General features: G+C 37.8%; 1 protein-coding gene across 4 annotated transcripts in view; it reads right to left on the bottom strand.

The window, feature by feature from the left end:
• MAPK10 (mitogen-activated protein kinase 10) overlaps positions 1-27,084 on the bottom strand; it is a 293,550-nt gene that overhangs the window by 85,557 nt on the left and 180,909 nt on the right. For all 4 annotated transcript variants that reach the window (XM_059666124.1, XM_059666105.1, XM_059666096.1 and 1 more), the window contains 4 exons: positions 7,042-7,171; positions 2,008-2,066; positions 1,102-1,240; positions 229-394 (listed from right to left, as the gene is read on the bottom strand). In XM_059666124.1, coding sequence (XP_059522107.1) covers positions 229-394; positions 1,102-1,240; positions 2,008-2,066; positions 7,042-7,171 — 494 coding nt within the window. The remainder of the gene's footprint in view (positions 1-228; positions 395-1,101; positions 1,241-2,007; positions 2,067-7,041; positions 7,172-27,084) is intronic.

The raw sequence follows: 27,084 nt of genomic DNA, 5'->3' as shown, positions 1-27,084 counted from the left end.
AAGCTTACTTCTTAGAGGCATCCTACACATTTTTAATGAGTGAGTTTTCTTAGTAGTATGGTTTTTAAAAAACAAACAAAACAAAAAAAAACCCTCTGAATACGAAAGCTGGCAGCCCTATTAAAAATAATACTTATATACAAGAAAGAGAATATTATTCTTGGCTATCTGAAACATGTACTCATTTCCTTCACAGTCTCCATGGCTGTGAGTCAGAAGCATCCCTACCGTTCTCCTTGTAGCCCATTCCCAGGATGACCTCAGGGGCTCTGTAATAACGCGTCACCACGTAAGGAGTCATCATGAAGCTCGTGCCTGCGGTCCTGGCCAGTCCAAAGTCGAGGATTTTCAATGTACAATCAGACTTGACTACAATGTTACTTGGTTTTAAATCCTGACAATAGGAACAAGAGAGGGAATGAAAAGCCAGCGTCATGTGGAACCTGTGATTTTCATTTACTTACTTAATCAACATGGTAGTCCTCGTCCTGCAGTAGCACCGGTGGCCCCTCCCCTTACTGCAGGGCCCTACATAACGCAAATAATTGTTGTCCCAAAGGAGTTTACAATGAGTTTTCTGATTATTGGAATAACCTCAGGAACTTTGTTAAACCCAGAAGAGAATTGTACTATCGTCTTTACAATTTAGGCCCATATTGAAAAACGTTTTTAGAGGGGGGCGGGATTTATTGTCATCCGTTAGCTTTCTCCTTGTGACAACATAAACCTTTCAGCTTATCTTTCATGTCTAGGCCTGACAGGAGAGCAGATCGGGGCAGTTGTCTATTCTGTCAGAAACAAACTGAGTTAAATGAACTGTCTTATTTCAACTTCACATGCGACCTCTGCCAATCACGGGCTAGAAGACATGAGGCTTCTCAGAAGCTGACTCTCAATGAGCTGAAACAAAACGTTAAACATCAACTACAGTACAGCTTAAGTTTCCTTCTGCACACTAGTGAATTATGTGCTAATTCTAACATTAAAGAAATGAGGAAGGACAGTCTACTTAACCTACCCCCCTACATAAAGAAAATCATCTACAGTTAGTTTCTCTTCCCTAAAACATCTTCATTATATTTCTGTAGTAGACGCTCTTACCCTGTGAATAATTCCAGCAGAGTGAAGGTGCTTGATGCCACACAACATTTGGTATAGAAGGTAAGACATTCGTTCATGGTCTAATTCCATCTGAATCACCTGACACAAGTTGGCATCCATCAGTTCCATTACTAAGTAACTGGAAGGGTAAATCCACAGTTTAGTTCCAGATCATCTGTTTAGTCCTTCAAATACATCAGAATCCTCTCCTAAATCTGTATGTCTTTCTAACTCCCCAGCTCCACATTTGACTGAATGGAGAATATGAAATATTTCTGTCTTGAACGCATGCAACTCATGGTAACTCTACCACATGTTGCTAATAGAATTTATTAGTGTGTGCTTCCTGCCCATATATTTCCTACTTTTCCCTGAATTTCCTGAAACTCTTTCCCAAGTATTATGATTATAAATAAGAAAAAATTTCAAAATAGCATCTTACACTAAATGCAGTGCATCGGTATTACACAAGATAAGGTGCTGTGATTGACTTTCTCTCCTCTGCTTGTCATCACTGTACTTCTAGGTAGATTCTTTTTACACAAAATCAAAGGCACCATAAAAATAAATATTACAGATAATTATTATCGGATCTCTCTTTAGTAGTATTTTTCAAAGGGAATTAACTCATTCTAAATAACTCACAGAATCAGCAATAACAAAAAACACATAATAAATAACATATCTTCTCCAACTGAAACAAGAACATGGAACAACAAAGCACAGAGAACCAGAAATAACACCAGAAACAGAACCTCTGTCCTGTCCCTAGATTCCTTTCATTTGCTGCCAGCTTTCATGTCCCTTTGATCTCTACAAGGGATTTCATCTATTTTATTTTTGTCAATTTCCCTTGAGTTACTGGAGTGCTATGCTCTCCCTTCCTTCATGAGTTTTATTACTTACACATCTTGGAACTCCTCCAGCGTTTTCTGGGGTGTGAAGACATTTAGTAAACTAATAATCTGGAAAAGAGATAGTGGAAAGGACAGAAGAAAGAGTGAAAGAGAAAAGGGAGAGAATGAGTTATTTTAAAAGCATATTTAGACTAGCATTTTTTCCAACTCAAAGTCACACTCTAGCGCTATGATGGAAACAGAAAAGTTGGAAAAAATTCTAGAACTGTCTCACAGAACATGGAAAAATATACTCAGAAAGGACATATGGTTTGTCTTCAGGTTCAAATACAATTAAAAAGCTGAAATTCTTAGGCAAAAGAAAGAGTCAGAGAAGATATGTAATTGTGATACTGCATTAGAGTATGGTTCTACCTGGTAGAATACAAGGTCATTAAACAAAGAAGGAAAAGCATGCAAGAAAAGGGAGCAGCAGTGAAACACCCAACGAGACTTAGCAAGGCCATGTTTTTCCTCTAAGTGAGCTGGGTGGTGTTCCAGTTAAAGGTGGTGCTCTATTTCAAGATGATACTCTAATTCAAGGTGAACCTCTAATTCAAGATGATGCTCTAATTCAAGGTGAACCTCTAATTCAAGATTTTTTTTATTGTTAATTTAGTTTCTTTTGCTTCTATTTCATACTCAAATATTATTTAAACTATTGTTCCAATAGTATGTGTGTGGGGAAAATGAATTTAGTAGAAAATGGGAAAAAGTTATCAAAAGTTTATTTACTAGTATTAAGCTTATTGTCTCCTGCTTTGTGCTATATATTTGATAGTAAAGAATTTTACCTTCTAGTATAAGTAAATTTAAAAAATCTCCTTTGTCATATTTCCAAATAGAATGCATACACAAATAACTGAAATGTTCTTTCTGCTAAAAATTCTGTACTAATGTGCCAACAGGAAATAAAAATTAAAAATATAGATAACTATCTTCTACTCACAGTATAAATGCAACCATTTCACAAAAATTTGATAAGTACAAGTTTAAGATTTATACAACTTTAAAACATGAATTAATAAAAATGTTAACTGGTACAGAAACATATGAAGTAATAAAAATAAAACAAAATCATTTTAAACATCTAAGAAAAGCAATCAATTCTAAAGAATGCTTTTAGGCATTAAGTAGTTTTCATTTGTTGAGTAATTATTAAGAAAAAAATTATAACATCATCCATTATTTTCATATATATGTCAATGGTTATAATATACCAAAAACCCAAGATCATCTCTACTAAAGCAACCTTACAGTATGGAATATTCATAAAGAATAAAATCATTTCAACTATCATTAAAGCTTGTTAGTAAAGTACCTTGTCATTCTATATACTTAGTTATAGTCTGTGTTGAAAAATGTCAATGTAGTACATCTCTCATTGGAACATATTTATAGTGGGTCTGGTTTTCTAGTATTTTATCAGTATTGGAATGTAATTCATTTTGACATTTTCAAACAAAAACACCAGAAACTAGGTGTAAGACACATATAAATACAACATAATACATACAAATAATCCATATCAAGATTTATTATTTTGAAAGGCAAATTTCACACCATTATCTATTCTTATTTTTCCTTTCCCTATGCCCTTTTTTTAAAATAAAATAAAATAAAATAATTACTTTCAATTTCTTTGATTTCATTTTGAGAATTTATCCTCTTTCTTTTTTGCTCCTTTATGAATTCTAATCCTACTAATAAGAACTTAAATTTTGTCTTTAGAAGCAGATCATCACAGGCATTTCCACTTTAGTTGAACAATGTCCCAGGCAGGAGTCTGATTCAGCTCCTCTGTTCCAGTATCTTAAAGTGCACAGCGATGAATCAGTGTTTGTCCTGGCCTCACAGTCACACTGGCTACCAATTCCTAGAATTAAGTATTTGCTTTCTAAATGGATGCTCTTCTCTGTTATTAAATTTTTATTTGGAATTACTTCACTGTTTCACTTTACTTTCCACAGCATTAACAGAGTTCTGCATTCTGACTGCTTTTACTTAATATTACAAGTACTGAAGTGAAATTTACACTTGGTTGTAAGTGAACTTTCTCTCTGTTAGCAAGTTCCAGAATTTATTTCCATAAACTTTTATACATGCAGACATGCATACATACATACATACACACACAAAGGGTGGTAGCAGGTAGGATGCCATTTATGAATTATATTTCAATTTGGAACTTCTTTTTAGATATCATAAATGTGAACCTCCATATTTCACATAAATGTGAACTTCCCCATCAAGAATGGGGAGAATGATTCCCAAGTAAGTGGAAATTTCTTTGCAATGCATTTATTGTATATAAGGTCAGGAAGGAGGACTAGGAAAATATAAACATATGAAAACACAAGCTGTCAAACTTTTCCACACAGTTGCTTCATTACTAGTATCCATCCTACTTCCATTGCCTATGGTATTTCTCATGCTCTTTGCTATCATAAAAATAGATTGCATAGGTCATGTGGTTTTCTTGCTCTTGTCTTTATTTGACATACTGAAAGAACAAATTGCTTTAGTAGATTGACTTTTCTTAGGAATTATCTTTTCCATCATTTCTATGTTCCTTTCTAGAAGCACCATATTCCTTGCATAGCCAAATTAAAGATGGGTACATACTTTCATAATATTTCCTTTTCTCAGAGAGGTGTTTCTTGCTCAGCCTATTTTAAAAAGTAACTCTACTCCACCCCAAATTCACCAGAATTTTTATCTTCCTTCTTTGCTTTGTTTTATTTAATAGTACTTATCACCATTTGCCATTCCATACTTTTACCCATCAGTTTGGTAGACTGCCTTTCTGCTATTAGAACATGAGCTCCACGTGGGCAGGACTCCGTCTCTGCTATCTTCACTGCTCTATTCTTAGTCCTCAGAATATCTAGATCTATATCTGGCACATTTTATTCATTCAACAAATATTTGTCAAATGACTAAACTAAAAAGTCATTGGAACAGTGTAATAGAGGAAAGAGAAACAATGCCATTGAGCCTGAATCCACATATTTGTATTTCAAATATCCTTTGAATAAACACTCATATATTTGCTTCTTCTTATTGCCATTGATAGATGTGCCTTATGACAAATTCATTTAGTTTTAAGCTTACATTGATAATCCTATATAATAAAAGCCTAATATGCAAATTGACCACAAGGTGGAACGACCAGTTGCTATGATGCACACTGACCACCAGGGGGCAGATACACAACACAGGATCTGCCTCAGCCTGCAGACCCCAGGCCAGCCAAGGCAGGTCCCAGTGGGGGCCCCCTGATCGCCCGCTGGTTGCCCCACAGAGGGAGGTGACCGGCGGCTGTGGCAAGGCGATTGCGGGGTGGGGTCAGTGAACGGGCGGTGCCAGGCTGGCCATGGTGGGTTCCAGTGGGGGGGCCCCCGATTGTCCTGCCAGTTGTCCCCCAGATCGGCCCTGATCACTGTCTAGGCTTACGGATCCTTCCCATGCACAAATTTCATGCATTGGGCCTCTAGTTTCATATATTCTGTGTGATTTTCTTACTTAAGAAAAACTTTGTTGGGAGTTATAATAGTTACTATTTATACAGTAGTATTATAATAATTTATAATATAACTAGAGGCCCAGTGCACGAATTTGTGCACGGGTGGGGTCCCTCCACCTGGCTGGTGATCGGGGCCGATCAGGGCTGTCTTGCCCAGTCCTGATTGGGGTTGATCAAGGCTGGTGGCTGGGGAGGAATTGCAGAAGGGACCACAGGAGGGCTCCAGGGCATGTCCATCCCTGTATTGCCCAGTCCCGATGGGCCAGACCCCAGCAGCAAGCTAACCTACCAGTCAGAGTATCTGCTTCCTGGTGGTCAGTGCACATGAAAGCAATTGGTAGACCAGTTGGCTGTCTGCCCCGGTGGTCAGTGCACATCATAGCAACTGGTCAACTGGTCAACTGTCTATCCCCTGGTGATCAGTGTATGTCATAGCGAGCGGTTGAGCAGCCTTAGCATATAACTAGCATATTACGCTTTAATTGGTTGAACAGACAACTGGACATCTGGACACTTAGCCTAATATGCTATTTATTATATAGGATAACTTCTTTATATATAAAAGGCTAATATGCAAAGTGCCCCCTCAGAAGTTCAACCAGGAGACTGAGAGTTCGATTGCTCTCTATGATGTGCGCTGACCACCAGGGAGCAGCGTGGGACGAAGGAAGGCCTCTGCCAACAGCTGGAAGGCCCAAATCAGCCCTGATCACCAGCCAAGCCTAGGGACCCTGTCCATGCACGAATTTCGTGCACTGGGCCTCTAGCTATTATATATTTATATGTACTATATTTATTATATATTTTATTTCTTAATAATAGTCATTATTACAACAATGAATTATCTCCTATTTATCCTTACTAAGAAGAATGAAAACATAGAAAGAATTCTAGTGGCCTTTGCCTGTGGTTGAAGAAGCTTATACTTGGAAGTGAAGAAAGTCCCATAATGGTTGAACCCTACTGAGTTCCAAGGAGAAATGTTCTTGATGATCCTGTTCTAAAGTGCTTTGCAAATACCCCCCTGCACGACTGTGCAGCCCTACAAAAACAAGTTGCCAAAGCATAGCATGTGCACTGAACAGGTGGAGGCCACTGCCAGACTATAGGTAAAAGAAAAGGGAGGTACAAATCTTCATCTGTTAATAATTAAATTGAAATTGTAAAGAAACATAGCATATTGTTCTATAAGATATTTTTATTTTTATTTGTTTTTATTTTGGAGAAGAATGGAGCTCTCCGCTTAATTTGGAGCACAATAACCAAATATGGTTAATTTCATAACAGGGAAATATCCACCAAATTTATCCCCTCCATGCCATATGGTTTTTAGATGATTTTTTAAGCAGAAAGCTACCATGAGGACAATGAAATTAAATGTAGCATATGGACAGGATAAACAACCTTAAAGACAAATTGCAAAGTAAAGAAAGCTTTTCCTACTCAAGTTGGCATACTAATTTTCTTTCCCCAATCTCACAACCTCCCGCTATCAGAGCTTTAAAAATAACAACTCACGTTTTTATGGTTCACACACTTCATGAGGACCAGTTCCCGGTAAGCTCTCTTGGCATGCGTTTGGTTCTGAAAGGGTCTGCTGAGCTTCTTAATGGCCACATTTCTGTCAAGGACAGCATCATATGCAGCACTGCAAAGATCCAAGAATAACCCAGGATTAAAAACAAAAGAGTCCTTAGAATTCCTGCCTATAGAACTAAGGGATATATATATATATTATATATATATATATATATATATATATATATATATATATATATATATATATATATATAATATGTAATATATATAATATATATATTATAATACTACTCAGATACTCTCTCCTCACATCACAGATCAACAAGGCTGTGAATAAAGATACAGAAGCATGGAACAGACTGTTGAATCTTGGAGGGAAGGTGAGCGTGAGTGGGAAGAGACCAACCAAAGGGGGGAAAAATATATATATAAACAATAGGGTGATGTAGGCCTGGGGTGGGCGGGCAGGGGTGGCGGGGAAAGGGCTAGAAGGAATCAGTGGAGTAAAAAGGGGGACACATGTAAAAAGGGGGATACATGTAAAACAATAAAGATTTTTTAAAAAATAGGAAGATATGAGTGACCAATATAAAAAAAATTCTACTTGCAAGAATATAAATTTAAAAAAAGAAAGAAAGAAAAGGAATCGTGGCAAGAATACAACATATAATTGCATCAGTGAGTGAGGACAAGAGAAGAAAGATAATGCTCAGCTTCCCCCCTAGCCACGTGACTGTGTACGAGTTATTTCATCTCTCTAGGCTTGCAAGTCTCCTCTAGTCTGATGTGATAGTTAGGTTTTCTCTAGGTTCATCATTCTTTGGTTATTTTATGTGGACATTCATGTTTTCCCCATTCAAAGGTGCCAGTTGTTAAGGTGTGATGTTGATTGCCATGAAAGCACGGGTTGGCTGAAAATCAAAGTTCCCTCATTAACTATAACAAAGCTCAAAATGGGGAATGCAATTAGCAGGGATTTCAGACGCATCAATAATATTTATTATTTAAATACAAACATGGAAATAAATGCCACTTATATTTGAAGCTTTCAAACTACTTGAGAATGATCATTTACCATGCTTTGAAAAAGCAATCAATATATGGTCCTGTTTCTCCCATCCTCAGAATACATGGGTCGGGGACAAATGAGGAAGTAGGTCTCTTCCTACTTTCATACCTCATGACCTACTCACAAATGTTTTTCCCATCCTTGCCACTCTCAGTTGTGCTGAATTGTCTGAGTTGCCAGGAAGGGTTGTCTTAGTTTCCAGGAATGACATAGCAACTAGTGTCCCCACAACAATTAATCTACTGAATTGGAAGTGACATTGACAATTTAAGGTTAATGCCACTAAACTGAAAGACAAACAAAAAGGATAACTGTGTTGTAAGATAACGATACACTCACAGGGTAAGGCAGGACAAAGTCTCAGAGTTCCTCTGATCCATGCCTCCATTTAGCACTTATTCCTCTCCAAAATATCTCCATCAAAAGTCTGACCAGTCTCTGCTTGAGCATCTCCAAAAACTTGAGCCCCTTTAACATTAAGGCAGCTCCTTCTGCCATTGAAGAGCTTTGAGGGTTATAAATGCCATTATTCTACTAAGCAGAGTTGTCTTTCCATGGGATGTTTTGATCACTGTCTGCCCTGCCTTCCAGGGCAACTCAGAGTGAAGTATTTCCTTTTCCTTATGACAGACCCACAATGCTCGAAGCCTTTAAAAGACTGAGCACAATGCCTGGCTGGCCTATCAGCACTCAATAACACTAAGCTTATCTTGCTCTTCTCCTAAATCTTTTCTTCCTTAAGCTAAATATCACCAGTGTCCCTACCACCATTTGTCACAATGTGATTTCAAAGCCCATCTCCATCTGGTCAGTTCCTCAGAATATATTCCGGGCTATGAATGTCGTCTAAAAATGTGAGCCCTGCACTAAATCAACACTGCTCCTCTAGGCATGGAGTGTCAGCGAAGGGTAAGGCTACCAAGTCTCTCAGAAACTCAGTCACTCATTCATTATGTTGACACAGTTAATACAGGGAAGTCTATCCTGGCTTCTTTGAAAACCACACATTGCACACCATTGACTCACAGTGAGGGTATGTGAAATGAAAATGCTGTCTTTAAAACAAAAACAAAACTGTGCTGCTATTTAACTCTGTATGTCAGCACTGGTACTTTTGTTCTTATTTGTACTTGTTAACTTACCAATGGCAGGATAGGTAAAGGAATCAGATGGACCTGCAGCCTATAGGTAGTGCACAAGGACAAGTGGATTTGGAAATACAGAAATTATAATTTTTTTAATTAAATCTTTATTGTTCAGATTATTACAGTTGTTCCTCTTTTCCCGCCCATAGCTCTCCTCCACCCAGTGCCCACACCACCCTCTGCCCTTACTGCCCCCACTGTCCTCATCCATAGGTGTACGATTTTTGTCCAGTCTCTTCCTGCACCCCCACACCCCTTTCCCTGCAAGAATTGTCAGTCCACTCCCTTTCTATCCCCCTTGTTCTATTATATTCACCAGTTTACTCTGTTCATCAGATTTTTTTATTCACTTGATTTTTAGATTCACTTGTTGATAGATATATATTTGCTGTTCATAATTTTTATCTTTACCTTTTTCTTCTTCCTCTTCTTAAAGAATACCTTTCAACATTTCATATAATACTGGTTTGGTGGTGATGAACTCCTTTAGCTTTTTCTTATCTGTGAAGCTCTTTATCTGACCTTCACTTCTGAATGATAGCTTTGCTGGGTAGAGTAATCTTGGTTGTAGGTTCTTGCTATTCATCACTTTGAATATTTCTTGCCATTCCCTTCTGGCCTTCATAGTTTCTCTTGAGAAATCAGCTGACAATCGTATGGGTACTCCCTTCTAGGTAACTGACTGTTTTTCTCTTGCTGCTTTTGAGATTCTCTCTGTCTTTTGCCCTTGGCATTTTAATTATGATGTGTCTTGGTGTGGTCCTCTTTGGATTCCTTTTGTTTGGGGTCCTCTGTGCATCCTGGACTTGTCCATCTATTTCTTTCACCAGATAGGGGAAGTTTTCTGTCATTATTTCTTCAAATAGGTTTTCAATATCTTGCTGTCTCTCTTCTTCTGGCAACCCTATAATTCGGATGTTGGTGCGCTTGAAATTGTACCAGAGGCTCCTTACACTATCTTCATATTTTTGGATTCTTTTTTCTTTTTGCTTTTCTGGTTGGGTATTTTTTGTTTCTTTGTATTTCAAATCTTTGACTTGATTCTTGGGATCCTCTTGTCTGCTGTTGGATCTCTGTATATTATTCTTTATTTCAGTCAGTGTATGCTTAATTTCTAGTTGGTCTTTTTTCATATCCTCCAGGGTCTCACTAAATTTATCGGCGGTTTCTAGAAAATTCTTGAAAAACCTTATAAGTGTGGTTTTGAACTCTATTATCCAGTAGTTTGTTTTCCTCCATTTCTGTCATTTGTATCCTGTTTCTTTGTCTCTGCATTTTTTATGCTTTCCTGTGTTGGTGGAGTGGCTTTGTGTGCTAAGTGTCCTATAGGGCCCAGTGGCTCAGCCTCCCCAGTTACCTGAGGTGGACACTCTTGGTGCACCCCTATGTGGGCTTTGTGCACAGTCTTGTTGTAGTTAAGCCTTGATTGTTGTAGGTATCACTGGGAGGAATTGACCTCCAGGCCAATTGGCTGTGAGAATCAGCTCTGTCTACGGTGGGAGAACTTCTGTGCTGAAGACACCCTTATGGGGCAAGACTTGCTTTGGGGGGGCTTTGGTGCTCACTGAGTCTGTCCCCTGAGTGTGTCCCTTATGGATCTGAGGAGTTGTAATCTGGATGGTCCCACTCTGACCACTGGGGACACTGGCTCTTGCATCTAAGGAGGTGCTAATTTAGCCTCTGCCCGAGGCTACCCAGCAGGAGCTATGAGGAGATCTGCAGATTCCCCCTTCCTTGTTTCGGGTTTGGAGGTGCCCAGATGAGGCCCAGCTGTGAAGCAATGCAAGCTGCTGTGGGGCCTTGGGCCTTCTCTTGGAAGTTCTGTGTCTGTCTGGCCCAGCTGCAGTTTGTTAGGTAATTTTCAGATTGCAAAGGGCCAGGGCATTCATATGCAAAAGCCTCTGCCACAGCTTGGGTGGGGCGGGGTCTCAGGGAATCAACAGGGTGGAGCAAACAGCTATGGTTGATCCTCAGCCCTGCCCTAAGAGGCCCCACGTCTCAGTGTCCCTGTAATTGCTGCAAGCTCCTCTGAGAGAAAGCCGCCCTCAAGTTCCAAGTTCTGCCCTCTGCCAGACAGTCCTGTTTCTCCCTGTATGAGTCTGGGTCCCCAGAGACTTCCCAGAACTGGAGTTCAGAGCAATCGGGGGCTTGTGACTGCCTCCCAATTCAAAAAGACAGCCGCGTCTTCAGTTGCCAGCCCTTGCCGCGTGCGCCTCCGTACCTCTGCAGTTTACTTCCGCACCTTCTCTGAGTCTCAAGTGTGCTTTTATCTTTCCTTCTAGTTGTAGAATTTCCACTCAGCCAGCCTTCCTGTAGTTCTGGATGATGTCCGTTTTGTCTTTTAGTTGTATTTTTGAAGTTGTTTTGGGAGGCAGCAATTTCCGGTGTTTACCTATACCGCCATCTTGGTTTCTCCCAGAAATTATAATTTTTAAGGTTAAGCAATTTTACCAGCAGTAAACTGATAAAAATAGCCACCTTAAAGAGAAAAACAACAACTTTTAATCCAAAACAATTTAGTTAAAATCATTAAAATATCTAAAGAAAGAATAGCAATCAATCATAAAAGTGTATAAAAAGGAGTTAGAAAGGCAAATTCTGACACTGCCTGGCCAAATAAGAGATTGCCTCCCAGGTAGACCAGAGGTCCTGCCAGCCAGCAGATGTTTGCATTCCTATTGTGACTGTCAGAGACTGCAGCCTGTTAGCATTCTGATCAGCGTCTCCTCGGTCTGATTCCATCCTCTGCAATCAATGTTCTGCTTATCAGGCTCTCTTTCAGATGTTGCAGGCTAGAATAATGTCCATATTTGGTCAGTTTGACTGTCACATTTCTCATAGTTTAATAAATTGGCATCTGGTTTTATATGTGAATTTTTAGTGAAGCTTGTCAATATGAGTTTCAGTCTGAGAGATACTGACCAGATCCTGCAAGGTAATGGGACGGCCCTAGACTTCTTGTGGGATAACTGAGTATGGCAACTCCCGGCTTTCTGAGCAGTTATGACACTGGCCAGTTTCTCCTAGAAATGTTATAGCATTCTCCCTCCCTCCATGACCTCTTTCTTAAAGCAATTTTGGGTGTGAATTTCAGTACTGCTGCTTACCTGACACAAAGCTATGGGCAACCCACTTGCACTTTATGGCATCAGTTTCCCCATATTTATAATGGAGATAATAACAATTTCATGTATCTATAGTGCCTCACCTAGAGTGAGAACTCAAGAAATAATGACTATTGCTAGTTTTAAAAGTCAATGTCCTTTCTGGAGTCATTGTGTAATGCAGGGCAAGATCAACATAAATCTCTATAGTGTGTGTTATAACTGGATATTTATCTACTAACTAGAGGCCCGGTGCACGAAAATTCATGCACTGGTGATGGGGGCGTCCCTCAGCCTGGCCTGCCCCCTCTCACAGTCCAGGAGCCCTCAGAGGATGTCCTACTGATGGCTTAGCCTCTGGGGAAGGCCACCGGCTGATCAGGGGAAGGCACTGTCCCCAGCACCCCCTCACTGCTGCTGCCTCTGGCCTCCCTCTGTGGGAGGAGACCCAGAGATCAGGAGAAGGCTACACTCCCATCATGCCTCTGCTGCTGCCACTGCCAGCCTCAAGGCTGCCTGAGCCTTAGCCCAGCCCTCGTTGCCTGAGCCTCAGGCCCTCATAGTGGCAGCCACCATCAGCATCTTGCCTGAGCGGCTTTCCTGAGCCTCGGGCTGGCCCACCATTGGTGGCTTGCCTGAGCCTCGGGCTGGCTCTGGGCAGTGGCAGCTGCCATCTGCTCCCCTAGTGCACCTACTGGTCAAGTCCCCGCCCACCCACCCACACGCCTCGCCACTCATGCAGTTCCGCCCACCCCCACATGCCCATTGTGCACGCAGCCTCCTGGTGATGGGTTGTGATGGCATGAGGGCGTGATGGCATGAGGGCATGATGACCACATAGGCTTTTATTAGTATAGATCAGCATTTCTTAATCTGTCTATTAAATAAAATCCACTTAACTATACCACTATCTTGACATTTCACAAGTTTGCCCCATGATATAAAAGTCGAGGCAAAAGCCTTGTTAAAATCTATATACATTATAGCCATACAGTTCTATTACTTATCACTTTAATAAGCTATCCAATATGATTTGTTTTTAAGGAACTCCCTATTCCTAGTGATTAATCGCTCACAGGGTATCTTTTTTAACCAATATGAGAACCAATGTCAACAGGTATCTCTTATCATCTCTTTCCTCCCTCTGAAAGAATAAGAATGTTGCCTGTATACAGTTGTGTGGTATGCTGTGGTTTGGCTCATTGAAATTCCATTTGACCACCTTGTATCATGTCTTCCTTCATCAAGGAGACTTAAGAGTTAAATATATAACTCCCAGATGCTTTTACAGCTAGAGCTCTGGATTCCAATAAGATCCTGTGACACTGATGCAACTATGAAAGATTTGTAGGAAGAAGTGAGGGTGGTCATCTCCTAACACTGCTTGGTTGGCAAGCAAGGTCTCATGGAAATGTGAGATCTTCTTCTGAAGCAAAGATTGCTATCACTCTCCAGAGTCTTGGCAGGAGGAGTTGAAGCACAGGCTGCGGTGGACTCCAGGTTCCAGGGCGCAGTCACTAGCACGATGGAGTAGTGACAGCAGAGGTGATGAGTGCACAGTTTCAGCTCTGTGATTCCTGAACCTCTGTTACAATCAGGTGTTCTGGTCTCAGAGGTAGAAGCTTTCCTGATGATTCTGTTCTGGCATGTCGGGGAATCATTTGGGAAACCCAGACTAGAGCTCACCTCTCTAGGCCTTCCAATGATTTTGCAAGCACCCAATTTACCGTATTAAATCTCTTCCTACTGTAAATGTTCCTGTCTCCTGCCATGAACCCAGGCTGACACTACAGTCTTTCCCATTTTCTGTAATTCCTGAGTGATTACTGGCAGCAGTTTAGCAAATACATCTTCACATTGGCATCATTGGTGTTATACAGTAAGAAATTATGTCAGAGTAAGGGTCATACAGTTCATAAATGGATAAATGAGAAAATCAACAACTTATGTAAGAATCAAGAGAAAAGAAAAAAATGATATAACTACAAAAAAAAAAAAAAAACCACAATGGAAGGTTTCAACTGTAGACTAAAAGAAGCGGAGGACCGAATTAGTGAATTAGAAGATAGGGCAGACAAACACACCCAATCTGAACAGCAACTGTAGAAAAAAATTAGAAAGCAGGAGCAGAGCCTAAGGGAGCTTTGGGACAACATGAAATGAAGTAACCTTCGGAGGGACGGCATGGGAGGAGGGGTGGTAAGAGATCAACCAAGGGACTTATATGCATGCATATAAGCATAACCAATGGGCACAGACACTAGGGGGGTGAGGGCATGTGCTGGGGGGTGGCAGTGGCTGGGGAGAGGTCAATGTGGGGAAAAGGAGACATATGTAATACTATATGTAATACTTTAAACAATAAAGAATTTTTTTTAAAGTGTCATTGGAGTATCTGAAACACCTTAAGCTATAGCCCAACAAACCAAATTCTGTCCTGAGAGGTACCCCTGCACCTCTATTGCTCTTTTTCCATATTCCCACATTCTCACTTTGACCTTTTCCAGAGGCCTGGACCTTAGTTGAAAACTATAAAGAAATGTGCACCTAGTGCCCTCAAATATCTCATTTTCATGCCCAAATATTACTACGGAGACACTGATTCCACCATTGACAGCCATGCTTGTGAACTAGCCGAACTCACCTCTGCCTCAGGCTTTTGGGATTGTTTCTCCTGCCTGGCCCTATCCTGTGATTCAGGTTTCAGCCCAAGTGTCCTTCTCAGTAGAGACCCTCCCTATTCAGCCCATCAGAACTCAATAGTTTGTTTGTTTGTTGGGGTTTTTAGGGGGGGATTATTTTTTGATTGGTTATTTTTATCTTTGAATAGATTGGCTGTATCATTTTGGTTATATATTGTTAGGGATGCTTTTGATTACAAGTAATAGAACTCTAATTAATAGTGACTTAAGTAATAAAGACATTAATTATATAACAGAAAGTCTAGAAGTAGGCATATCCAGGTTTCAGGGATACATTATAACTTTTGTGAGCCCCAAGCACTTTTGGCTTCTGATTTTCTGCAAATATGTTCTCAGCATATTGGAGAAAGAAAGCCAATTATAGAACTGCATTAAGTGCATCAAAGGGAAGTGTAGGTGCTGTGATGCATGCTAAGATTCCCCTTCAGAAATAAACGACTTATTGTCCCAGCAGCTGGAAGTGCTGCTGCAGACATCCCTCGGCTCTTACCCTCCTTTAGGTACAGCCTCTGCCTTTTTCATAGGCAGCCTTCATTCAGTGACTATTGAACATGAAACTATAAAACCCTGGCCACACCCCAACTCAGGCTCCTTCCATCTTCAGAACTCCCAGGAGGGTCAGTTAGGGCTTCTATTGAGATTGCATTGCAGCTAAACTTCTGTCTGCTTTCTTTTCCTTCTATTTCACATGAGTTAACCCCAAGTACACTCCCTAATAAATTTCCCACAAGTGATCACCATCTCCAATGTATTTTCTGTGGAATACAACATTTGACAAGCAGCAATTCATGGTCAAATACAGCAATAAACCACGGAGTTCACCTGGATCTTTCTCTAAGTAAAAGGCAGGGTCCAATGGTAGATGAAGGTAGCAAAACTCAGAGCTCAACATCAAGAAAAGCCATTTCACCTGTGTAACAAACTAATCTAAATTATCAAGCCCAGTTACATAGATTCTTATTAAAACCATTTTGCACTTGATGGACAACACAGTTGAAACTAGGTAGTGTGTGGGGCTCAAAAGCCAAGCCCTCAAAACAGAGCTCTTCCAAACACTAGAAACTGAACTGCTAGTGCTTTATAGCTCTTCAGCGAACTAGTGATGTGGAGATCACACAAAGACTTGATGAAGGATATGTAATCATGCTCAACAAATCATCACCATAGAAATCGGAGCAGGATACAAAATTAATATCCAGAAATCAAGTGCATTTCTGTACCCAGTAACAAACTATCATAGAGAGAAATTAAGAAAACAATCCCATTTACAATTGAATCAAAAAAATAAAATACCTAGGAATAAATTTAACCAAGCAGGTGAAAAACCTATCCTCTGAAAACTATGACACTGGTGAAAAAATATTGAAGATACAAATAAATGAAATGGAAGCATATACATGCTCACAGATAGAAATTAACATTAATAAATTAACATTATTAATTAACATTAATTATTAACATTATTAAAATGCCCATACTACCCAAAGCAATTGACAGATTCAGTGGAAATATCAGAGATTATGGAAATATCAGGGGGTACTAGAAATATCAGGGGTAATACTTTGTGAAGTATATGATTGTCTAATCACTATATTATGCACCTGAAATGAATACAAAATAATAATGAAGGTAAATTGTAATTTAAAAATTAAAATATAAAAAATATTATAAATAAAGATGCTTCAGCAAGGTAATCCCTATTTTCTTGGCATCCTTCATAATTCTGATTGAAGAACAACTTTTTGTAAACACATCCTAATTTTTAGATGCATTTTTTTTTTCCTGCAAAATCACTTGGAAATCTTTAATCATAGTATTCAGTAAATGGAGTACCACAATATTTTAGTTCTTGAAACTTCTAGGGAATAAGCAAAACTTGCAATAAAAGCACACTAAAATGTGCTGAAAGAAAATGAGGCAAGAAAGGAACTGAACATATCAAATATTGAGTTCTCAAAGGAAAAGATTTAATTTTTAATTCCATAAATATGGAATTAAGTTATTCCATAACTAGTGAGGATAATTTTTAGAGTTTCTAATTTTATAATATGTTTATATTCTCAATAGGATTTGATGGAATTCCTAATTTCAGAATATTTTTATGCTGCACTTCATCAGAATATTATAAAGGCCTATATTTTTCCAATATCTAAATTTGGCAAAACATTAACAAGATCATAAATATAGGCAACCTCTCTGACAAGTTCTGTCTTACAATATTATTAATTAATAAAGGAATTCTAAATGAAGAGGGCAGTTTCTGTGAAAAAAAACCTGGGCTGAACCACTTATCCTATATAATAAAAGGTAATATGCAAATTGACCCTCATGCCATAACACCATCATAAGATGGTGGTGCACACAGTGGGAGCAGGGCAGCAGGGGCAGGACCAGCAGCTGCTCTGGCTCTGCACAGCTTCCACCGGGGTTCCTGCAGCCCCGCGGGGGCACAGGGTCCCGGCGGCCGCTTTGCACGGCTTCCGCTGGGGTTTCCATGGCCCCACATACACGCTGCAGGGGCGGGGTCCAGAGGCCGCTGTGCATAGCCCAGAGGTGGGGCATTGGGTGGCACTCCAGGACTCAGGGCCATCCGTGGTGTGCCAGCCACGCGGGGCAGGATTTTGGGACTCGGGGCGGTCCCATGGCGCAGAGGGGGGTGGGAAGAGTCCCAGATCTTGCACAATTTCGTGTGACAGGTCACTAGTATGTAATAATACAAAAATAAACTAGAATTGAGAATATATTTGTTCTTATCAGGTATCTTAGCCCATTTGGAGACTATTTTTTAAATAAAAATATTAGGATCTATATTGAAGGTGTCACTAGTTATTTAAAATTTAGTAACCATATTATGCAATTTTGAAGATTTCCAGAAATTAGAAAAGGTTAAAAATAATAAAATCACATGTAAAAAATGAGCTCTTCTGAAAATAGCAGTGAAACACTATTACAGACAAATAGGGCTGGACAGAAAGCTTCAGTTGATTAAAGTACATGAGGACATATCAAGAATAACTTTCTCATGTTATATTTTTAATATTTAGGCAATGAATATAATAAATTTTATTTGTATTTTTAAGTTAATCAAATTTCAATAGCACTATTTTTATATCCCCAAATTAGAGATAACTTATATGGTCCCCTGCCACTCAGGACCACTGTGCTTCTGGTTAAAGAAGCTTTTACGCATTGTTTCTATAAGATGGAAGAGGCAGAAGCAAGGGCCTGCTTTTCCAAGATTACTGCTACATCCCTACCTTTGGTCATTTCCTGGCAATAAATTTAAAGTGTGGTTTATATTCAATATTTTTTAATTTTATTTTTCAATTGAAATTTACATTCAGTATTATTCAGTATTATTTTAAATTAGTCTCAGGTACACAGCAAAGAGGTTAGACAATCATATAATTTACAAAGTTATCCTCCCAATATTTCCAGTACCCACCTGAATAGTTAGTTAAATATTTACCATACTTAGTTAAATATTTTTATTTTAACAAGATCTTCCCTCTAAATCTACATGGCAACTCAGGTGAGTATTAGAGCCTGGATGATGTCATTTAGCTATGGAGTTGAAATTTATTGAGCACATCACCTTTATTTGTTCAAGTAACTACTCTGAAACAGTGACTCAAGTTGGCCTTGAAGAAAGAAGTTGCTGTCTAAAATTAATAAACAAAGGACAGTAAGATGCTCCTTTGGCTCACAGGGTGCTACTATGTCTTGACGCCTGCAAAACTGAGAGACCCATTAAGTGACCCACGAGAATCACAAATGGTTCCTGCACATGGGACGCACAATTATGATGGGAATAAACGTCGTTGCCCGGCCCATGGGCCTACTCTCTCCTGCTCCAAGACTGCACCAGCACAGGGCTCTGGCTGTAGGAATGCCCTCCCAGTCTGAATGGCCTCAAACCTCTCCCAACAGATGTAAAATGTGTATTGGCTATTATTTATGCCCCCCTGGACTTCTTTCCTTCATTACTACTCTGGCCCTCTTTGGGTACTATTTATCTTTATTCACTTCCCCTACGCTAATATTTATGAAATTGAACTCTCTCTGCAACAGTTTGCATTTGTACCATCATTATGGTGGACTTATATATTGCCTTTTATTGCTTTTGTTTTTCCTAATCTCCAAGTTGTTGTGCTCCTTATAGTTGTGTCCTTAATGGCCCAAATCCTGAAGGCTTTGGCTCTGTATCTCCTACATGTTTGTTAAATGAAATTGTATCTGTAACTGCTAAGCATTTATTTCCAGAGCTCTAAATGTTAGGAAGAGGGCATTATAAAAGCAAAAGGAGACAAAAGTTTAAACTGAGCAGCTATTTTAAAATAATGCTGTGTTACACAGATGCCAAAACATTATCTCTAGCTAAAATATCTTTCTCAAAGCTCCTGACTCACAGATGTAACTGTCTACTGAACATCTCTAACTTGATGACTCGGAAAGACCTGAAAATTAATAGTCCCCAAGCAACAAATCTTTGATTTCTCTCTTAATGTTAAATTGCCCTCCTCCAATCTTTCTCTTATATACCCACTTGTTCAAGTTTAGAAGGGAACTCAATTTTACTCTTTTCGCATCTCCTCCCCTTATCCAACCATGAAGATGGCTTATATTTACCTGCAATATATATTTCCCAATCCACTAAATTCAAACTATTTCTTTTCTTTTTCTTTTTTTGTGCTGTTACTCAAATACAAAGCAAGTCTAACTCCACTTCCATTACCATGTTGTCACATGTACTACAGACTGCCCCGTAAAGGTCTTTTTCATTAATGCGTGCTTTTCAACCCATACTTCACCATTCTGTCCCATTATATCTAAATTGGGCTATCACTGCCATATTATTTTGTGTCTGAGAATCCTGCTTAATTTGAGCACTTATCAGAAAACTCTTGATTATAACAGTATTAATGAAAATAACTTATAAAACTTCATAAAGTTGTTATGAAAATTAAGTTAGCTTCACTTAAAAAAAAAAAACACAAAACTAATACCACTGCTTAATTGTTAGTCCCATAAGGGCAGGAGCCACATGAGTCTTGGGCACCATTTTTCCCCCAGTTTTATTGAGATATAATTGACATTCAAAATTATATTAAGGTGTATGACATAATTATTTAATATACGTATATATTACAAAATGATTACAAGCATAGTTAATACGGAATTACAAATATTTTTCTTATGATGAGAACTTTTAAGATCTACTCTTGTAGGAACTTTCAAGTGTACAGTATTGTTAATTATAGTCACCATGCTGTGCATTACTTATTTGTAAATGGGAGTTTGGATCTCTGACCACCTTTACCCATCCTCTGCTCTCCTGATCCTCATCTCTGGCAAAAATGAATCTGCTCTCTGTATCAATGAGTACAGTTATTTTTTATTCCACATGTAAATCATACACTATTTGTCTTTCTCTATTTGACTTCACTTATCAGAATGCTCTCAAAATCCATTCATGTTGCAAATGGCAGGATTTACTTTTTTAAATGGCTGAATAATATTCCAGTATATATGCATTTTCTTTTCTTGTTTTATTTTGTTTGTTTTTTGTTAATCATCTGAGGATATTTTTCCATTGATTTTTAGATAGTATGGAAGGGAAGGAGGGAGAGAGAAAGAGAAACATCAATGTGAGAGAGACACACTAATTGGTTGCCTCCTGCAAGTACTCCAACTGAGGCCAGAGATCAGACCTGCAACTCAGGTACGTGACATGCCCTTGACTGGGAATCCACATCCCTTTGGTGCACAGGCCGGCACTCTAACCACTGGGAAACACTAGCCAGGGAGAATATACATTTTCTTTAACAATTCAGCAATCAATGAACACTGAGTTTATTTCCATCTGTTGGGTATTGTAATTATGCTTCAATGAGAGTCTTGTTCACCTCTGCATTGTGAGTATAGTTTACGCCCGGCATATAGTTGACCCTACATGAGTTCTTGTTAAACAAGTAAACTGGTGATTGAAGCACTCCTAATAGGAGAGCAGAGTGAACTGATAGCTCAGAATTTTATAAACATGAGTCAAATAGTTTTAAAGTAAGTAAATGTTATGCTTCATCTTTAAATTCATGTAAAAATCTGGATTTTAATTCCATATGTATCCACATTTGTTTTAATATAAAATTTCATTTCCCCATCAACATTTCAATCTTCCCTTGAAATCTGAGTTCCAGGAAAACCTGCATGTTTATCGTGGGGCTTGAGCACTCCTGGCCCACTGCCCTGCACCCCTCCCTGCCCAGCCCCCACCCTGAGGCACAAAGACTCCAGTTTGAAATTGGACTGGGTTTTGTTTTTTTACCAAAATTTTATTAGCATTTTTATATAACAACAATGTGACTTTCACCAGTAAATATTTTCCAATTATCAAATCATTTATCAGGTTCACTTTAGCAAAATCAACTAGATTCATCCTCACTATTGGTTTGAGGCCTAGGTAAATCCAAAATGGGAACAGGTGATATAATTGTTGACATTCGCTCAAAAAAGAACCAGCAAATATCACATGATCTTGCTTATATGTGGAATATAATGAACAAAATAAATTTACAAACAAAATAGATCCAGAGACATGGAAGCGTGCAACAGACTGAGGATTCTCAAAGAAATGGGGGAGAGGGAGGTAGGAGTGGGAGCAGGAAGGAATTAACCAAAGAACTTATATGCATATATGCAAAACCCATGGACTCAGACAACAGTGGGGTAAAGGCCTAGGGAGGAGGAGGAGAGGGTTAATGTGGGGGAGGGGGGGGGGACATCTGTAATACTTCAATGATAAAGATAAATTAAAAATAATAATAATAGTAAGTCCTAGGGCTGTCATGTACATCATGGTGACTATTAAAGAATAAAAATAAATAAATGGTGAAAAACAAAGAGAGAACTAAACATAAGTCATTTTGATTTTATTGTAGTGTTATTCCAATAATCCTAGAAACCAAGATTGGGTTTCATCCTTGAGCTGCTATTAATTTAAGCTGGAAAAACCCTGGGTTTCTAACTTTTATGCATGCAATAATTTTGTAAGTTAGGCACTCTTATCATTCCTATTGTTCAAGTAAAAAAAAAAAAGTTTAATAACAATCAGTATTTATTAGTTCTAAGAAGTTTTTCTTCCACTCATTTGCTTCTATAGTTCGTAACATTTTAGACTCCCTTGATACTCACTAAAACCATATGAAATGAGTATTATTATAGTCTTGTTAGAGCTATTTTTACTATTCTTGCAACTTTTCCACACACTGAAGTTATTTTGAAATGAAAGGTAAAACATTTTTGTTATAAATATATAACAAAAAAATCTGGAATTTATTAGAATTTTCTACAATTTCCCTATTTTAAAGCAAAAACTATACATATTTGCAAGCCATTACACTAAGATTCCAGCCTTTCTGATTGTAATCTTACCATTAGTTCATTCTTTCATTCATTTATACATTTGATCAACAAATAGTTAAGTAACACTTATTTAGATAACTGAGTAATAAATAGAAAAATAACATCATGATAATAACTATAATTTGCATTTATTTTCTGGACAGATAGAAATATTAACTTGCTGTATTTTTATAGACATTTGGTGAACTAGAGCTAAGGAAACTGAGGAACGGAATGGTTAAATAACTCACAAAACAATTTGTACATGAATGCTCTGCGGGTCAATTTCTCTCCTATTGAAGCTTTACTCTTTGTGTTTATAACAGAAGCAAAATTGAACTTCTAGTAAATACTAAAACCAAAACTGTAGAAAAATCACGAAATTGTTTTTTATAAGACTAATTTATTTGAGAAATGTGGTAAAACCAGATAAGTAGATAGCAAATTCTGCAAGTGTTTGTAGTTCTTTGTTAGTTTAAAACAAACATGATTGTTCAGACAAGGTTTGGTCTATATAGTATTCTTCTCAGATAGCTTATGTCCCTGAGAATTTTAAACTGTGATAGAAAATTGGCATTTTGAGACTACACAATGGGATTTCTTTGCATAGCTATGAAAAAAAGTACCACACCAATCAAAGACAAGTATTGATTTTACTTCTAAATCAAGTATACCCACCTCTTGTACTCTTCACTTCTTCCTGTTAGTTGATGTCATTAACAGCCTGTTTTCTAACCTCAAATAAATTTCCTGACCAGCTGGTTTTAGCAGCCCTCCCACTGCATCCTGCTTTTGTGGAATCGTGTGTACTCAGTTTAGGAACACAAGGTACCCAACACTCATAACTACCAAAATGGAAAAAAGATGTATTTATGTTCTCTTTTGTGAGGCACCCTGAGTTTAGAGAAAGGTCACAATGTACAAGATTCACTTTAACAGTAAAAGTCTCTTCTCACAAAGGTTCTTTCTGTCATTGGTAAAAATGAAAGCATTGTGTCTGTATGTATGCTTGTATGTGTGCATGCGTGCACACATGTGCCTAAGCATTTTTTATTAATCATCTTATTCTGGAACACCATACTAATACATAAGTGAAACCATCTGACCACTTCTAGTCTGTTTCCTCTGGTGTTATAAAAATAATTCCTCTGTCTTTTGGCTAAGCACTATAAGGAAATGGAATTCTATTACGGCCTTTCTTTTGTTAAGTTGAACTGATACTCATTGAAAATCAAGTTCACTTAAGGCTATTGCATAGTTATCTCTTTATTCACTCAGCAAATATTTACTGATCTTCTACCATATCTTTATTTTTACATATTAGATGTTTTTATTTGGATAAAGTAAAATACGTCATAGAAGAAAGTTCAATTTAAATGTTAATAGATCACATCATATGTTACAAAGTTAAGCAAAAACTGGCTAATATTGATTGTGATAGATGCAAAAATGTACAAGTTAAGTTTCTTATACTCAAATATTGGGGAATACAAGATAGAGAAATAAAATACAAACTAGAAATATGTCCAAAATGAGAGAAGAAAATACTAGATGATCATGGAAAGGTCTAATGTTAAGGAAATATGCAGGATGGAAAAGAGGATAATTGGCGGAAGTGGTGAAATGGGGTGAGGTCTAGAAGCAAAGTGTAGGAATTAGTTTACATGAGGTGAAACACTGTGCAGAGCAACATGGGAAAGTAGATGACATGGGTTCAGATGCAGGTATACAGGTGGATACGGTGGTGGAGGGGAGCCTGTGGATGTTCGTTTCCGTTGGCTTTTAGGTTTGCAGTAAAATAGAAAGCAAGGTCATTAGCTGGAGAAGAGGAAAAGGTTTTGAGGGAAAAGTAAAGGGATAAAATTGTCACCTGATGGTAGAAATGTAAACCGACTAGCGATCCTGGGCAGTAACAAAGGTCCACTTCATCTTGTTGGTCTTAAATGTAGGCATGAACAGTCAAAACAATTAAATGTTTTTCTGTCCAACCATGTTCATCTATCTTAGTGCAGAGGAGTTAGACTTAACCAGAATTTGAGTTTTGCCAGGAAGGAAAAAAAAAGAAGATAGTTGAGAGTTTATTTAGAGGATAGGTTATAATACGAGACAGAACATCCAAGCTCCGAAAGGAGGAAACAGTACATGCAGTTGGTCAGGAACAGAGCAATGCTGACAAATTGTAGATTTGTAGTCCTCATGGATTAGAAGAATTATTGAAAACAAGGTACTAATATCAAATCACATGCATCACTTCTTCCAGAAATAAAACTTTTCATTGAGAGTTAATTTAGCTTCAATTTGATCATCGAAAACACATACAAGCAAAATCTAATGGGTATTTTTGCTTGCTTTACTTTTATTATCTAGCTTAACAGGCATACAGAAAGTTTAGCAGTCAAGTAGAAATATAGAGAATAGTAAACATAAAGAATTATCACTGTAGAATGTGGCATTGCATTTGAGAATTTAATAAAATCCAAACTGCTTGTCAAAACTAATATATTAGTTTTGAACAGCATAGTTAGGGAAATACCTGCTTAGCTACGGATTTATCTTAGCATCTGTACTAGTCACTGTATTTTTAAAACAAAGCTATATTTCTTCTCCAGTTTATATCATAAACTATAGCTTTATTGCAGTTTCAAGGTAGAAAATGAGAAGAAAAGGAAATCCCACAACTTTATGATCAAGTTACTGGCAACATGTTGTGCCAAAAAATGCAATTAGTCAATTGTTTTAGCATAAATCCTGTTATAGGTCAATAACTAATGTAAAATTTTCATGTTAAAAAGTGTTTAGTTTGCCACTAAATATTTTTAAGTCATGTTGTTTATGAGACAATACAAATAGAATTTTACATAAATGCTGACATTGACTATCAAATACACTGGCCGGTGTTACTCAGCGGTTAAAGTGTCAGCCTCAGCACTGAAGGGTAGTGGGTTTGATTCCTAGTCAAGGACACATACTTGGGTTCCAAGTTCAATCCCAAGATGCGTGTGGAGGCAACCAACTGATGTCTCTCTCACATCCATGTTTCTCTTTCTCTCTCCTGTCTTCCCTCCCTTCCACTCTCTCTAAAACTCAATGGGAAAAAAATCCCCCGGTAAGGATTAAAAAATTATTAAATAAGACTGAAATATTAACTTGGGAAACACAGTCAACAATATTTTCTAAGAGTAATGAAATAAATCAAAGTGCACTGGATCAAAAAGGGATTATCAAATATAAAGGTATTAGAATACGAACCTTAACTCCATTTGGTCACCTCATTTTTCTTCTACCTCTAGTTAGAAAACAAGGTACTATTCTAGCCCATAAAAGTCTCAAATAATGAGTTAATAAGCAATTTAAATAATCCTTCATACTTCAATAAGACTTGGATACAATTCTTTGGTAATTTTATTGCTGCTCCATGTTGAGTTAAAATACTAAATATTATAGTAATTATCCTTATAATGACTTTATATTACCCTCTTTTGACTGCTGAAAAGAAAATTAAAGCAGAATACATTTTTTTGTATTGGGAAATGTACCTAAACAAGTAAATTTATTTATTGAAGGTCCACAGCATATATGACTTTTGAAACTTTTGATGGACTGTAATAACCATCAAAAATGCATTTAAAAGATTATGAAGTCAAACTGATTTTGTCATGTAGTTCAGCAAAAAATTGCCTCTACTATTTCTGTGCTTAATCCCAACTTTGATTCCTTTAATTTACAAATAATATAGGGTGGGGCAAAAGTAGGTTCACAGTTGTTTGTATGAAAAATAATACAATAACTAATAATGGATAATACAAGAGTAAACACTGTGTTTTGTGCACTTACAGCTGTAAACCTACTCTGCCCCACCCTGTGTAAGGTTTAAAAAGGCAAGTCTTATACAGCTTACATACCAATTTTCTAGGGTGAAGACCACTTTATACTCCAGCCTCTCTTACATCAACTGCCGCTTACATCAGGTAGAATTGAAGTGGTTACAAACATTTTGGGGCCTGACTAAGGGGAAATTAAGTTGGGAATATATTTAGTTGGGGTTCAGTGGGTTATTTCACGCTTCAAAATCACTTATGTATTTAAGTCACTGCAACTTTTCCTAGTATAGGTATGATTTCCAAGAATACTGGGTCCAATTAGAACACTGCCTGACAAAGTATGTGGGTACAAAGGTAGTGATAATAAATAAAACAACAACACAGCAAGGTTTGAAATGCTACATGAATCCAGAAGGTAGTCTGTGAACAACTTTTCCAACTAGTACAGCCCATATGTAAAAGGAACTAGAGTTATCCCAAATTTGACAATTCTAAACATACATATGACATCACCAGCAATAAATTGTGAAGCCAAAAAATATTTTCTAAGCTATCAGTAATAAAAGATACGTTTTGACCAACTATGATGAGACTGAATTTTATTGTTTTCTCTATAAGTAATGATAGTACCAAGTAATTGTCATATGAAGACATGTTCAAAGAGTATGCAGCCAAAAACATAGTAAAAAGAAGTATTATATCAATTCATTAATAAAAATATTATTTTTCTGGATTTTATGATTCTGTGGTATTTGTGGGCTATTTAACAATTTGCAATTT

This window comes from Myotis daubentonii, chromosome 1, assembly GCF_963259705.1.
Source record: "Myotis daubentonii chromosome 1, mMyoDau2.1, whole genome shotgun sequence".
Lineage (NCBI taxonomy): Eukaryota > Metazoa > Chordata > Mammalia > Chiroptera > Vespertilionidae > Myotis > Myotis daubentonii.
Note: the sequence above shows the minus strand (reverse complement) of the source record. Positions and strands in the feature narration are given on the sequence as shown.